Genomic DNA, 17028 nt, shown 5'->3' with positions numbered 1-17028 from the left:
AAGAAAAAATTAAAAATCAGTTTACAAAGATTTGCCTTTTTTAAATTCACATATTTTTCAGGATGTGTATATTCTTTTTTTATTATGCACCTACATGTACGTATACATGGCAAGAAAACCTGCTAATAAGCAAATTAGTCTTTATCCTCACAACCAGAAATAAAAATTTTGTCATTTTTTGAGAACAAAGTTCTATTCTAACTTAAGTCAAGTAAAAACTACTTCAAGATATAAAGTAAATGAAACAAGTTTACTTTGAATATCTGCTTGAATGACAACGTATAACAAACAACATACAGTACAAGCTATAAAATTGTAATAATTTGTTAATGCTCAATAGAACAGCTAGTTAGTTATTGTACAAACTGAATACCTGGATGAAAAAAACAGAAAAATACTGAAGACTTCTCTGGAAGCAAATAAGATGTAAAAAAAAATATCTTTTATCCACACTAATCTCTGACTTTCCTTAACCATTTCCAAAATGTAATATCTCTTCAGATAAAGATGATCATTAATTTTGCTCTTTAAAGGAAGGTTAGTGCAAGCAGTCTGCCAATCACAAAGAGCGCCAATTTTACAAATACATAATAATAATTTCAATTAAATTATTTCTTTGTAACAACTGTGGAGATTAAGACCCACTATTTTCATATATTAAGAGGTACCGGATGTGGCTCGGGCAGCATACTGTTCCCCACCACCCTTTCCTTAAGAATAAACAGGATGAAAGGGTGTGATGAGGCAGTGACTGGTCCTGCTAAAGACTGAGAAACTGGAAAGGCAAGAGCTTTGCACTGGACTGAGCTCAGCTGTTTTATTCAATATACTGCTGTCACCTCACAAATAAAGTGAGGGAGAGAGGTCACTGCAAGCAGTCTGCTTCAAAACCTTCATCTGCTGAGTGTTTTCAATGAACGAGGCTTTTGTTTTCAAGCTCATTCAAAGCATGTTTTCTTTTCTGTCTGTCTGAAGACCTAACCCTCCCATAATGCAAACATGTCAAAAGCACTCCAGTGTGCTGTCAGATTCATGGACTGCTTGCAGAGGTAAATTAGTTGTGATGCTTGACCATAGGAAAAGAAGAGCAGCTTTTCTCTCCTGAAACACTCGTTTTGTGTGACAGAACACCAAGCAGAGGGACACAGCAGCACCAGCTTGGGCACCTCATTAGCAATCTTACCATTTATATGTTAAGAAAGAGAGTCTAAACAGTATCAGCACCAAGCAAGAAGTTTCAACCATAGGATCTGCCAGCTGCAGAAAACAAATAGTGCCTGCTCAGCACAAGGATCAATATTCATTTCTTTCATTTATATTTTCCCCCAAATGCAGCTTCTCCAGAATTACTTTTGATCTAGTTGTTCTTGTTTCTGTTAACGAACAATCAGAGCAATCCCACTTCTGAAGAATACAGCAAAGTTGAGGGATATGAAAAAACCTAAAGCATATAGAGTTCATCAGTCTGAAATTTTCTGTGTAGCAATCTTGTATAACAAACAGGTTTAGCACGCCATAAATCTGCTTAAGCTTTTTCTTTGAACAGATTGCTGCTCTGAATGATGCAACAGTAGCTATTTCACTTGAGTGACTGCTAAATGACATGATCCAAAGCATATAAAACTCTCTCTATGCTTATTATCTTCAATCTTGCACTAAAGACACATCAATAGTTAGCTCCATCCACTGCATTACTTTCACTATTTTGTCTTACAGAAGCTTTTACTGAAGCCTGTAAATGGAAGAAGTCACTTAGACCAAAAGTATCAAGACTGACCGTGAAACTTCCAACCCTCTGTGTTTAACTCTTTGTTCTGTTCCGCAACACGACTGGCGAACCACATTAAAAATTGAAGATTTCTCACCTAAATACAGAATGCACTGTCTCAGAAAGGGTGATGACAGTCTAATAAAGATGTTTTGGATGCTGATTATTTTAACTTTAGAATATGATTTGCAATCCCCTTAATAATTCTAGTGCTTTTAAACATCTTTCAAGTCATCTTTACCAATTCTGCGTCAACAGAGAGATCATCATAAGAAGGAAAAGTCTAGCTGACAAGAATCTAACATAACTATGCATCGCTTCAATACTGATAACCCAAAAACACTACTAAAATCTGCACAATGACACCACTATCAAGAACACTGTGTAATTGTCACTTTAAAAAAAAAAAAAAATATTTGCACCCCTCAGTACTACAGTGATGCCACATATACTTCAAAGAAGAAAGAAAACCAATATATTTCCAACTCCTAAAATGCTATAATGTCTTATCAGCTGTGTTTTGTTACAGGCAAGAACCAGGAGCACAAGTGAGGCACAGGGAAGCAAATACAATTGCAAGCAAGGCAAGCACACCATTAGTAACTAAAAGTGACACGGTCACAGCACTGGTAAGGGACATAAGGAGACTCACCCTGTGAACTTTTTGTGCCAGATTGCACATAGGAGATCATAAGAAAATCATTTCCTTGCATAAAAATTTGAAGACTAATATCCATGAATGACTAGAAAGAAACACTGAGTTTCCCAGATTTCAGCAGGATTTCTCTGCCTCTATGGAAAAGCCTTCACAAAACGTAATACAGATGAAACTATGGTCTATCAATAAAAGTCAGTTGAGGATGTTTGTCTATGCAGTTCTGTAAGGCAGACATGATCTTTCCTGATGTTAAAGATGCTGCAAGCTGCTATTTTAAAGTTCTGCATTAGTTCTTTGCCTCTAAAAAAAAATACTCAGCAAGGTTATCAAGAATGTTTCTGTGAAGTTTAAGTTCTGGTTTAACCTTGACCTTGCTCAGACAAACAGCTACTTGTCCTTCAAGATCTCCATATTGTTATAACTGGAGCATAAAGATGAACAAAATAAGTTGGAGGTCGCAAATCGAAATGGTGGGTAATGACCCAGTCACATATCAATCACTAATAGACTCTGATTTGAAGGATTTACTTCAATGGTGGGAAGATTATAAATATAGCATATACTCTCTACTGGATGACTGTTTCTCAAAAGACGTTAATAGTACTCTTTTAGTAACTATTGTTATCTTTTAGGATGAGATTCCCATTTCAGCTCAGCAGGACTAGCTTTATTATATAAAGTAGCAATAATCACTCTACCAAACTTAATGTAAAGCTACTCCTCACTTAAAGACGATTATACTGAAGTTTCAATAAACACGATTTTTTTTGGCAACGTAAAACACACTGATTAAACAATTTTTAAGGCATACAAAAATATCTTAATTGTTGCAAAGAATCTTTGTCGCTCCATCTGTTCAATCAGACAATTGTATTACAACGTTTAGTACTGACTTCTTTCAGTAATCTAAAAGAAACATAAATGCTGGGAAAACTCTGTATTTAGGGCATGTATAAACTCGCTAACAATGTTTCTAACCGCTAAGATATGGAGATGAAAGACAAGCTAAATACAAAACATTCTCAGACATGTCCCTTCCAGGCATAGCTAGTGGTTTAAAAAAAATAATAATTTTTTACTTTAAAAAGTGCAACCTAATGATTTGGATATGACTACGCTGACAAAACTTTGCATATGCCTTTGCATTGATTTTTCTTCTCTGTTTAAGACACTTAACCAGCATGACAGGTAAAAGATTATATAGTTAACAGAACCAAAAATATTACAAATCAGTCTGTGGGGAGACATTCTTCATTTACGTAACCTGTAATATTATGATCAACTGCACATTCTGTGCCTATTATTTTTAACATTCAAACAATATTACTTTTATTAAGATAGGCCTGGAGTTAAGTTCTAACATCAGACCTTTTCCGTTACATTCCATCATAGCTCTGCAAGACAAGCTACAACAACTAATTCTTATTCAAGACAGTAAGTGCTACTCACTAATTTGTGGATTCAAACTATGAACTCAACCATTTTGAAGGAAGAAAAATCCACACCCACACCACATGAGTATTTTGAAACAAATACAAACTTTCCAGTGCAATTTATCATAACAAACTTTATAGGACTCTATCCAATACTATCCTCACCAATGCTGCAGAGAACTATCCTTAAAAAGATTACATAAACTCTGAACACCTCTCGCATCTCTCCTGTACAACTCCCCCTCCCTTTTTCCACTTTTTTCCTGATGGAATGCCTCAAGAATATTTTTATACTAAACATCATTAAAAGCTAAGGTTTTGTTATCATGAAAACACGAGCAAAAGCCAACTCCTAATATGACAAACTGGTTGCATTCATGTGCTGATTTAACAGTTAAATGACAACCAATTTAAAAATGAATCTAAGACCCATCTTGAAGAAAGTCCTTGCTATAGGCCTACAGGATAATGTAGTTATCTCCTCTACAAAATAAATGTCCTATTCTAATTCAAAACAACAACTGTTTATATTTACATATAAATTTTATGTGTTTTAAGGCTAGAACTTAAGATTCTTGTGTAATCATCTTGTTATGCCCATCCATACAATCATATCAGATGCATCTTTCTTTGTTTACAGGGTAGCTACACCATACAATACACAAAACAGACAAGAAGGATTTTCTAAATTTTGCCCCACTTTTTAGATAAAACTACATTAACATGTGTAGGTCTGTAAAACTTGCTAGATCTTTCTTATAGGTTACATATATAAAATAATAAATATTTATTTTCCAAGAACAGCATCCCTTGAAAGATACAGCTGTAAAATTTATAAGATACAAACTGAATACTGGTGGTTTAAAATTATTGTCTCATCATAAAAACAGAATTTTATTCTTAAGGGTGAAGCTTTAGCACTCTTGAAAACACTATTTTGTCACCATTTTCCTCTGACAGATCAGAATTTCATCAGAAACACTGGAACTATATCTAATTAATATTATTAGCAATGTTTTGGTTTGGAAGAGATTCAACAACTTTTTGTTATTTTTCAATCTTGGTTTTGTAACATTTATGTATTTCTATTCTTCCCCATCTTAACAGCATACAGATTAAGTTTTAAAAATGCTTGATATAGTTGTTTTTAATGAGGATTATACCTAAAGCAATAAAGATTCCTTTCTTTGATTTTTTTTTAAGAAGGATTATACCTAAAGCAATAAAGATTCCTGTCTTTGAAAATAAGTCAATGCAAGGATGACTGGGGAGGTTATAAGGAAACATTGTTCTAAAATTTCCCTTTATAATCTCATTGGTGCTTTTCATTTGCATTGAAGCTTATCCTCCTTCAATTTATTTGGCAACATTTATACCAAATCCAGTGTATCTACAGCACATGCATTGAAAGTCCACAAAAAAACCCAAACAGAAAAAACCTGCAAGAAACCCCAAACCATAATTTCTACAATGATAGCAATTCTTTATGAGAAAGAAAGAACAGTTACCTTGATGAAGCTTGAACTTCACTTGATTCTGGAATTTCTGGTACAGGCCGATGCCTTAATATAAAAGACCGGGTTGCTCTTGGAAATACTTTCATGCAGTTTTGTGCATAAGAACCATATAAGTCATTGTCTATCATTTCTCCTTTAAACTTAAAGAATGGAGAATTTGGCTCACTATCAGATAAATCATCCTCATCTGAAAACATGAGATGTTTGTTTTCATTGTATTTTGTCTCACATGAATGAGCAAACGAAGTAGGAGGATCATGAAATGCCAAACAGCCAGCCAAGCGCTCATCAGCTTGGTATGCAGCAGCTTCTTCCAGTGATGTATCTGGCTGAGTATTCATCTTAATACATCCAATTTGATGGATAGCTTTTAGCATTCTGTCTGAATTCTGGTATAAACTAGAAAAATCTGAATTTTTAAAGCAATCGTCATTTGCCTCTAATAAGTTTTGTTCTGCAAGATCAAACCTTTTGTTACCAATGTAAGCTTTATTAAGCTGTTCTGACAATGTTGCAGGTATCAAGCTAGTCCTGTCTATACTTGAATTGCTTATTGGAGACTCCTGATCTGAGGACAAATATTGCTGCTTTTCTGAACCTTTCAAATTTTTGAATTTTAGATTTTCACACAAAAGAGAACCTCCTTGCATTTTTGAAAGAGTGGTGTCTAATTGCTTAAGAATTCTTCTGCGATGCCCTGTAGGCAACACTCCCATTTGCTGAAGTATACTGTTATTTATTCCCATGCAGTCTGTCACAATGTTATAGCCATACTCTTTAAAGTTAGGAAGATACTGCCCCAAGTTTATGTTGACCAAGAATTCTTCAATATCAGTGCCATTGTCTGTGGATGACATGATGGCAGCTTCATTCCGAATATTCCGCCCCACAGTCAAGTAGAAATATAGTCAGGATGCATACATATTCACTAGCAACAAAGCCCTTTAAACTTGGTATCAGCCAGCCAACGGAGAACATCAGTTTCTTCAAGACACTTCCTCAGGTTCCTTCAGTTTGAACTGATGTTTGGGTTTTTTTTAAAGACTGCAAACCTATGAAAATGAAAAAGAGAAATTTAAAAAAAATCCCATCTGAATTCACATTAATCTTGGACAAAATTCTGAAAGGCTCCCTGTCATTTGGACAGTAATATTTTTAAATTGCTTATATATGAAAATTTCAAAGGGCATAAACTGCATAACCTCTCTGTCCTTTTATCTAGGCCTCTATAAAGAGAATATAGAAATCAAAGTCTTAAGTCAGCATAAGTAATAGAATCTTAAAATATATAATCCTAGTAGTTAACATTAACATGAACAGTTAAGAGATAAACCACTTATCTACACACACACTTATTACACAGTATTTGGATATAAGGGGGAGAAAAAGCAATCTAGGACAGAGCTGGAACCTAAAGCTATCCTGTTCCCATGCCAGCACCAATTAACTACAGCGCAGGGCTTCTACTCCCTTAACTTCTGAGCCTTAAACTCTTTTTAGCACAGAAACATGTTTTCAGTGGGAGAAAGTGAAAATGACTAGCTAAAGCATTCTATGTGAACTGTGAATTGAAGCCCTCTTCAACTGAACATCCAACTGAAAAAGTGCAGTAACCAATAAAATAGTTTACAAAGGTAGAATAGTTTCTGAACAGAGGGTGGGGGGAGTGGGAAGTGCCTTAATTGTTTAAAAAGCTACAGTCAGAAAGCTATGGAGGTGATCAAAATACACCTTGCAAGATCAGGCCCTTCAGAGAAGTGTCACAAAGGCAAACAGGAAACAGGTAACTACTGAGCTTCTCAGCTCTGCCAAGGAAGCAGTTCTCTTGGCCACAAACTAGCATAACCCCGTAGGAAAGTTCTGGACTCCACAGTAGGGACATTTGGCATCTTAACTGCCGATGACAGTTCTTCCTCAGTATTTCCCAACTCAGCTCTTGGCACTGTCCAGTTTCTACCACCTATCTCGAGTTCTTTCTTCAGGGCCATATCCAAATTCACAATTTACAAAATCCAAAGCAGACAACGAAGGTACTATTCTGAAGGTGTTTGAGACAGCCTGAAATCACATTTCTTTAAAGAAGGTTTAAGATCAGCTGCAGTCAGCAGGTTTCTTCACCTCCCTCTTCCCACATAAAGGGTAATTTGGCCTTAGGCAATCCTGCTGACTGTAGCAGCTGTCCTGGCATGCAGGTACTAGCCTTAAGCAGCCTGGAAAAGAAAGAACCGCTTCAGTAGAAGAGGTTAAGACTTAAATAACAATTAGAAAGAAAATAAATCATATATCCAGAATATATCCACGGTAGTGGGTAATGATACTTATTTTTCAAAATATTTCCTGGCAAGAAGGGTACTACTTATGATCTAAGAATTGAAGCTTAAAAGGTTGATTACTTTTGTACCATATAAGTTCCTCCAATAAAGGATAAAACCTCTTCCTGTAAGATTTCACCAAGGTCTTTTGAGTAACCAAGTTGTTTTTCAGAAAAGTAATCATAAACAAAACTATGCCCCTCCTCATTCCCCAAAGCCACATGCAATTAAATTTAAAATCATATACTGAATGGAGTACAACCGTTATCACTGCTATCAGTAATTGTACTTTATTATGAAATAAATGACTAAATAACTAACTCAAGAATTAGAAGTCTTTTCTTCTAAGATTTTGTAAATATCTTTATTACTACCATGTTTTCAGAAAGTGGCAATCAAGAACAGGTAAAAAAACTCTCTATACTTACACCATATATATATGTATGTGAGAGACATAATAATAAGAAAAAAAAGATGAACAAACCTACATTTTTCTGAAAATGTAAAAATGAACACAGCATGCTTACTATAAATGTTCTGTTATTTAAAATATGTCTTTGGATTCTTGCTAATCTCTTTAACTTCATTTTTGGGGCAATATTTTTATCAGCTTTGATCACTGCACAAGTCTGAGAAGTGACTTATCTTGAACAAAAAGTTCATACAAATAAATGAATACATACAATACATACAATTTTTAGAGATGACTCTGTAGGCCAGTCAGATAGCAACCTCTCAAGAAAGATCAGCTTTGTTAGAGTTAACCCTTCTCAAAAGATTCTCAAGTCATTTACATTCAAAACGCCTTGGATTGAGCTAGACTGATTAACAATCAGCTTTTAAAGTTAACGTTGTCCTTTCCCAACCTACATACTTATCTAAGCACTCATCGTTCCTCTGAAAACTTCAGACATCAGCATTTTCTCAAGCTTTTCAATGAGCCTCTAGACATAGAAGTTGAACTTAGGGCCTCCACCCATCTCTAAACCCTAAAAAATACAAATACATACTCTCTTAAGAAGTTCAATATGTACTATGAGTACAGAATGAGAAATAATTGCTACAGAAATTACTAAAGTGGGCAAAAAGTATCACACAGGCACTGTCTGTGCCAGAAAATAGTATTTCACATACCCGTTATTGAACACCTCCCCCCCCAAAAAAAAAACACAACACAAACTCCAAACCAAAAACCAACAGAACAACCAAAAAAACAATCCCAAACAACCCACATGTTCAAGTATACAAAACCTCTACAATGGTTTGTAGATCTCGATGTATCAATCTAAGAGTTTTAAAGTTGGAGTTAGCAATTGGTTATCTCAGCCATTTCCACCTTCTGTGGCAGTTCTGGGTTTCATGGTAGTGTCTGGCTTTTTCTCTGAGGTATTATTGTTTTATTCTCAGACAGTATCTTTCTCGCAACCCCTCCATCTTCAGCAGTAACCAAAAAGACACAGGAAAGTAGCTTTCAGTTGTATATTTACAAATATTTTTTTATATAAATATATATATATATACACACACCTACACACACTTTTCAGTATCTAAATGCTGTTTCTTCTACATGCAATACCTTTGCCTACACAGCTTATTCTGGAACGTCTCCAGCATTGTTACTCAGGAACTCAAATAGCCATGTATTATCAGCTGTTTGGATCCTAACCCATGTCTGTATAAACCACATAACAATGCAGAGGATAACAATGCAGAGGATTACCTAGCACAGAACAAACTTTGTTTCCAAATTTGCAAGAAGCATTACTTTTTGCAGCATATTTTACAAATGAAACGTAGCAGACTGAGAAAGGAAGAAACTGCTCTCTGGAAAGACACTTTGACCATAAATGCCATTACCAGTAGAAGTTGAAGCCCAAGCCATTTTCATTTTCTGTAGTAATCTACAGCAGAAGCTGTCAATGCATACATCAAGATTTATAAAGACATGCTATAGGTCTAGCCTAGCTATACAGCTGGTTAGCTACCATAAGTTCAGTCACACATTTTTTGTGGGTCTGAACAAAGGGTCATACTGACACCTGTTTTGGTTTGACTACTCAAAGATTCAAGTAACAAACAGCTAAACAAATAAACAAATCACACTGGTGAATATTTGTACTGCAGGCTAGAATACTGAATCGTTTCTTGCAATATTTTATCCTTACTAAAGGCTTAAGCTCAAGAAGTATGTAGAAAAGCAGAATTCAAGGATCACCTTATTCAACAGATTAATCTATTTCAATGTAATTAATATCAATTTAAAACAATGTAATCTCCTCCACAGTTTTAATTGTGGAATACATCATAAGAAACCCTGAAGAATGTTTGTACAGCATTAGAGATGTAGTGCATATATATGATATATACACATTTATCTACATATAGTCACTTTCACATCCATATTTGTACTGTAACAAGTATAAGTAACCAACAGTATTCAATATTAGTGCTCTTGGTTGCATATATCCTGTAAAACAAAACTTCTCTCAGCAGCAAGGCAAAATAGATTTTTTTCCTACAGCATTTGACAAAAATAAATATCAGAAAAGAAAAAAAAAATGAAGGGAATTTGGTCTTGCCTAAATAAAATTGATTCTTGCTGTATTATTACATTCTCCAATATAGAGTAACCAAGACAAAAGGCATCATTCAACATAGTTACTAAAGACAGGAAAATGCTATAGGAGTTGGACAAAAAAAATTAAAAATATCAAGCTTCTTGGAAGACACTTTACCATTCAACTTATAGAAATATGGGTAAAGCATCAAAATTGCTGTGTGGAAAAAAAAAAAAATACAAGGGAAAAATCTGGTCTTTTCTTCCAAGAAAATAAGTTTTGGCAGGGGAATTGTGCAATTTCTCTTGCACATCCCAAGCCTTATCCAACTTATTTCATAGAAGTTTATGTTTCTCACAGTGCTGCTCAAACTGATTTTCATGTTCTTTTCCCATCTTATGGGAGGAGCTTAGATAATGAGGTACAGCAACTTAGAGCAGCATAACAGTTTGTTCTGTTTTACTAAAAATGACAGCTAAACAGCACCAAAGAAAAACGACAGCACTGACACAGAAAAACATACATAACTTTCTGGATCTTTCCTTCACATGGAAGGTAAGTACCTGCATCTAATATTCTGAAAAGACACAGCAATTGATTCTATGATTCTTCCATTCTGTGACTTTCAAGTTGAAAAGTCTTCAAGATAACACTGATTGGAATATAGACAAATCTATGTTGAAGCAAGCAAGCAGTTAAACTTTTAATAATGAATTGTATGACCAGTAGGATATAGTTGAATAAAGAAACTCTCAAGTGAGACTTTTTTTTGCCTTTAAGATTACTACAGATACTAGCCTGAAGAAAGTGTCAAACCCTTGGAAGCGTATGGAAAGATAATCACACTTTAAGCAGTCAGTTCAACAAATACAAGCAAGTTCAGGCTTGCTCCAGGCTTCTCCTAAAGCACATACTAGATTAAGATCCAAATAAACAGGTAACAAACCCAAAACAAAACCTCACTACAACAGGACTTACCATGGAGCAGAATGAAATCTGCCAGTAGTGAATTTCATCTTCCCATACTTGACTGCATACAAACTGACAAGATTAACAGTCCTAGGAAATGGTTGTAGATCATTAAAAGATCTTTACAAAAATCTACATAACACAATCAGCATATCGACTGTGTTCTCAAAAAAAAAAAAAAAAAATAAAAAAATCAAATGACCTTTTTAAAGTGGTTACTTAATGAATTAACATTTGGGTCAACTCAGAGCAAGATACCGATTGCAACAATTCTGATAGAACTGTTCCCCTTCCACATGCAAGGAAGTTACTAAGCATGGTTTACGAAATACCTTTAATCACATCCTCTGTCCAAATGTTTCTTTGCTGTTGTTTCTACTTCAGAACACTTCTCTCCCAGAGAAAAGTTCAGCCACTTTCTCTACCTCAGAGTCAAACCTCATACTGCAAGTAATTCCAGTGGAACCACTTGCAGAGTTGCTGGAATAAGGAGCTACACGCCATGAATAAGCATGCTGAAGGAGGCATTGGCTGAGTACACTTTAGCCAGTTGCTCTGGCAACACTGGGTCGCTGTATCCTTCACTTGGTCTCTTATATCTAGGACATCCCGGTGGCTCTCTGGCTTTCTCAAAGTGAACTTCCTGCATTTTCTGCTCAAAAAAACCCCAGAAATATACTGGCAGCTAACAAGAAGTCTGCTTGCGTCCAACTTCGCAAAACCAACTCACAAACAGATGCACAATAACAAATAATAAATAAATAAAAAATAAATAATAAAGCACTGTTCCTTAGTATGACATTTACATACAGACCGTTAAAATAATTTAAGCTAAAAAGAAATCGTGAAGGAGGGGGGGAAAATTAATACACGCCGTATTTTCTACCTGCCTACGAGATATTTCTTGTCAGATTCCAACTTTGGTACCTGACGCCCATCAGAACCATGCCCTGTACCGCACCGCTCCGCCTCGCCCCGCACCCGCCGGTAACTTTAAAGCCGCTCCCCAGCGGCGCGGTCTGCGCTGCCGGCGGCACCGGGGCCCCAGAGCCCGGCCCACGGAGCAGCTCCGCGCTCGCAGCCGCCCGGCCCGGCCCGGGGAGCCGCCGGCGCAGGCCGCCGCGCACAGGGCAGCAGGCCGGCAGCCCTCGCCCTCTACCTGGCAAACGCCGCACCCTGCCGAGGCTGGCTTACCTCCGGCCAAAGGCAGCCGGGGACGGGGAGACAGCAGCAGGGGAAGAGCAGGGCTTTTACCTGGCTTCAGCTCTCTGTTCCCCCTCCGTCTCTCCGCTCGCTCACTTTCTTGATTTCTTTCTCTTTCCTTCCTTCCTTCCTGCCTCCACACCCCACCCCACCCCCGCGCTGCTCCGCGGCAAGCCGCGCCCGCGGCGCTCCCTCAGGAGGCGGCCCCACCTGGGCGCGGGCGGGGAGCGCCCGCCGCCCCGCGCCCCTCCGCGCTGCCGCTCCGCGCCGGGGCGGGTGCTCAGGGCGTGCTCGTCGGGCAGCATATTTCTGGAGGAGCCGGGAGGGAGCCCGCTCGCAGCCGCAGGCTTCGGCTCTGGGAGTGCTCACTGCCCCAGCGCATCGCTTCGCAGGCGCCCGCGCCCTCTCCGGCAGCCCGAGCTGGGGTGGCGGCGGGCGTCCCCCTGGCTAGGAAGCGGCGGGCTGTGGGGCAGCGGGCTGCTCCCGGCCATCTCTGGCACCAGCCGGAGCGGTGCTCAGGGCAGGCAGGCCAGGTGCGAAGGAGCGGCATTGCCTTAACAGTAGCGGCACAGCTGCTGAGGGATTGCCAGCTTTTCTAAAAAAATAAATAATTCAAAGAATTACTAAACTGTCAGCAATGTATGTAACTTCCCCGCTTCTAGGAACTCACCTACATGTGTGAATTACAGTCATGCAACTGAAGCTAGCTTTTTGTTACACAAAATAAGACCAAAAAGTACTTTCATATACACGATCAATGTACATACACATCTTCTTGATGTGTCAGTCCTGATTTTTTTCTATTTAAATCCAAGGATGCATGCCCTTGGCCCAGGAAGCCCATGCTGTCGGGGCAGAAGCCTGAGGCCTGCTGCTCTTGCAGCAGTGAAGGTTTACTGAGGAAAAAGAGGCAGGTAATTAAAGTGCTCGTTTAGGAGCAAGCACACCTAGGCTCTTTCTGCTGCTTGCCACGTGCTAAATACTGCCATACCAGATAGCCTGACTAATAGTAAGGCTGTTAAAACCTGTTGGTGCTGTGGCAATAAAGTGAGGTTTCAGGATCACGATTTTGAACGTAAACAGCTTTTTCACTCTCCAGCTCCCAGTTAAAACAATTAGAAATTTGAAGTTCAGCTTTACAGAACCAATTCCATCGGTGTATCTGAAAATCCTGCTGCAAGTCCTAATTATTATATGCCTAAATACCAGTGTACAAAAAAAAAAAAAAAAAAACGAAACCAAAAACCAGTTAATTTTACCTCCTACACTTGCATTATGCAAGCAAATTTTGTGGCAAAAAGTCCTGCTCCAGTGCAAACTTTTGGTCTTGTCTCTTTAGATAACCTAAATAAATTTTTTATGTTCTTGCTTGACTTTTTATTAATGTTTTTGCCAAGTCTGGCTCAGTGTCATTCCCAGTTGTTTGCAAAGGGACCCATATGTTTCCAAACCAAGTCAGTGCACAGATGTGATTCAGTCAGTTTACTAACACCCTTTTCGGTCATAGCCTTTCTGGATTGTAACCCAGTGACTCACAGAGTCATCCAATCACAGATTTGCCTAAGAGTTCCAGCTAAGCCTAGTTTCCTTTCAGAACAGTAAGAATGCCAATGAATGCTGACTAAGAAAAGGAATTTTAACCACAGTAACTTAAAATATTTGAATGGTTCAGATACTGTAAACAACAAAAGACCCGCACCTTTTGTAGCTTTACTTTGCCATGCAAAACCCCAGTTTTTGCTGGGCTGAATTTCTTTTTCCTACGAGTCTTCAGGTATGGTCATTGATTAGTACCCTTGAGCTCTTCTCTGTCAAGAAATTCCTGTGTTGGGTTTTGGGGGGCATTAGGTGTTTTTCTTGTCTTTTTGTGTATGTCTAAATTACACTATCAGTATCAGGCAAATGTATATGCTGGTTTTGTTAGAAATAAAGTAGCATAATTTACCAGATTCTAAGAATGCTCTCAAGTCTCTCGTTTATCTACAGCATATAGTTCTTTGCCAGAGCATGAAACAACAGCTTTCTACCATTATGGTAAAAAAAAAAAAAAAAACAACAACAACCAAAAATTCACAAAAATGCACCTTGCCAATTCTACTGTAATTCAAATATGACATAAGGCACAGGCTATTCTATGACTTGTTTGTATTCTTGAGTTTTGAAAATCTGCTGTCAGGCTTGAAAACTGCAGAGATTTTATTAACTGATAATTTCTATCATGAAAAAATGTTAGGTAGGTAACTTTTTTTTAGTATGTGAAGATAAAATTTAAGTTTAGGAAGTAATTATGAAAAGAAGTTGCAAGACTTTTGGAAGACATTAAGGCCTGTTGTATCCTAAAATACATTTGACCATACAAGAAGGTCATTGATAGTGAACATGGTAAGACTCCCTTCCAGCTCAGCTTTATGGTTACAAAAACGCTTAAAATAACCTTGTTTTGCAGTAATTGATATTGGCCTGATTACTTTTAATAGTATCAGTCCATAAGAATAACCATGTAAGTCTGTGTTTAACTGATGATGGAATAATATAATCTAAACTGTACAGGAACTGATCCTTAGAATACAAATCTCCCTCAGATTTCCACACCCTATCAGTGTGGTTTGTCATAAATCAAAGTAGATGTTTGCCACATTTTTTATTCTTCATTAAGCCAGTAATGTAACTGACTCAAACTAGTCAGTTATTTTCCAATTTTCGAATATTGTAATTTTTGCATGTGCATGTCTTTAAAATTACTTGCTTCATATTTATGTATATAATAAGTTCTACTTGCTGCATATTTACTGTATTTAAGAACTCTGAAACTAGCTGCATAAACAGCAAGCTGATAATATAAACTGGGGGAAATAACCGCTACTCCTTCCTTTATGGATGGCCTACAATTATCTTTGATATTTACATGAAGTTTGTCAGCTATCTAAAAATACACATAATTTATTTGTGAATTTTAATGAGATAATTTCCCTCTGCAATAAAAATAGCACATAGTCCCACTGAACACAGTCCAAGGCAGTGAGGTCCAAGTTCTAAACATGGCCTTCTCCAGTCCTTTCAGTCTCATTTCCTTCTTTTTAAAGCAGAGGTAATAAAATTCATCTATCAGTCTTCTCAAGGTGTTGAGAAGGTAAAATGCATTTAGTTTTTGAAGCTTTTGAAGCGTTATAAGCAATGAAATGTTAGCTGCAGCTCAGACAACCAGCAAGTTAGTGTCTAGGCTTTATGTCTTTGGAAGTTTACTACTCTTGTTATAGTATAGCATCAATATTCTTGTTAATAAAATAATCAGGAAAACTAACCTAGGAAATTAAATCATGCATTATGATTTTCACAAGCAGAGTTCTAGCAGGAGGGAACATATTGCACCCAGAGTAAGACAAAAATGCTGCAAAGCTTTTGAAAAATGACAGGACTGTAGTTAAGAATAAGCACAAGAGCTGAGATATCTAGGTTCAGGTTTTGCATTTGCTATCAGCTGTTTATGTGACCTTGGGATTCCTCTCAGCCAGTTACTCAATGCATTATAACTCAGTTACTTTTGTATGTCTCATTGGACACCAACTTAAATTTTTACTGAGTCCTGTAAGCCAGTTTGACCCATACCCAGTGTTTTAATGTAATTGTATAACAGTCAGTCTGATTTCTGAGAAGCATCATAAGGTAGTTCCCTGTACCATATAATGGATTTGTATTTTTAGACTACCACTTTACTAGTTAATGTTAGTTAACTAGTTGGTGTTCTTCTTTACAGGCATGACAACATGACTGTGGATTTTGCCATCTTATTTCCTTTAATGGGTATATGTTTGACCTTAATGCAGTCTGTTTTCCTTAAAACTACTGATGGACTCATGAGGTAATCCCTTTAAGTTATTTTGCTATGTGACTTCTGAAACAACTGACATAAAGCTGGTGTAACAAGGTGATACGGATTACTGATTACTTTTGCAATATACTGACATATTTTTCTTTACCAATTCTGGTGACAAATAAGTCAGAGTGAGTTTTCTTGCTTATGTGTTGTATGTTGCACTCAGCTGCACATGCAAAATCCTCTAAAGGCAAAAAGTTGTTTAGATTAACTAAGATTCTATGTCTGAGAACAAAACCACTTACAAACCAATAGTAATGTTTGCTCTAAAAACACCTCTCTTATAGCAGTGATGGGTGAGTCAGAAACATTGAACTTGACCTCACTCTCAGAGGGTGTCTGCAAAGATGGCAATATAAAATATATCCCTAGAAATTAACAAGTCTATCTACTGCCTTTTGTCAAAGCACACAATACAGTACTTCCCTGGACTAACCTTCTCCATGTCCTGTCTTGAGCCAGCGCCCAAACCTGTTAATACAGCCCTATGGATTGGTGATCCCCCACTTTCACATACACTGATATGCGTTTCAATCTGCAGACAACCTGAGAATTTTGTCTGCGGTACTGCTTTGTTTGAATTCATTGCTTAAGGGGAAGTAAAAGCACGTCCTATGTATAAGATTCACCTGAGTTCACAAGCCTAGAAATGAAAACAGCAAATTTATTTCAGCAAGGCAGACAGGTTAAGCTCTTGCTTCAAATGAAAGGCATCTAACCAAGAAAAAAAAAAATT

General features: G+C 37.3%; 1 protein-coding gene across 7 annotated transcripts in view; it reads right to left on the bottom strand.

Moving 5' to 3' along the window:
- The window catches only part of ARAP2 (ArfGAP with RhoGAP domain, ankyrin repeat and PH domain 2), a 143502-nt gene that overhangs the window by 117400 nt on the left and 9074 nt on the right, over positions 1-17028 (bottom strand). Inside the window, exons 1-4 of one of the 7 annotated variants that reach the window (XM_080397037.1) lie at positions 12410-12608; positions 8940-9122; positions 8563-8677; positions 5368-6428 (exon numbers count right to left, since the gene is read on the bottom strand). In XM_080397037.1, coding sequence (XP_080253163.1) covers positions 5368-6233 — 866 coding nt within the window. In that variant the 5' untranslated portion in view covers positions 6234-6428; positions 8563-8677; positions 8940-9122; positions 12410-12608. The other 6 variants (XR_013929704.1, XM_080397039.1, XM_080397035.1 and 3 more) reach the window with 6 other exon arrangements.

This window comes from Falco punctatus (genome assembly GCF_963210335.1).
Source record: "Falco punctatus genome assembly, chromosome: 1".
Lineage (NCBI taxonomy): Eukaryota > Metazoa > Chordata > Aves > Falconiformes > Falconidae > Falco > Falco punctatus.
This window is presented reverse-complemented; position numbering and strand designations above follow the sequence as displayed.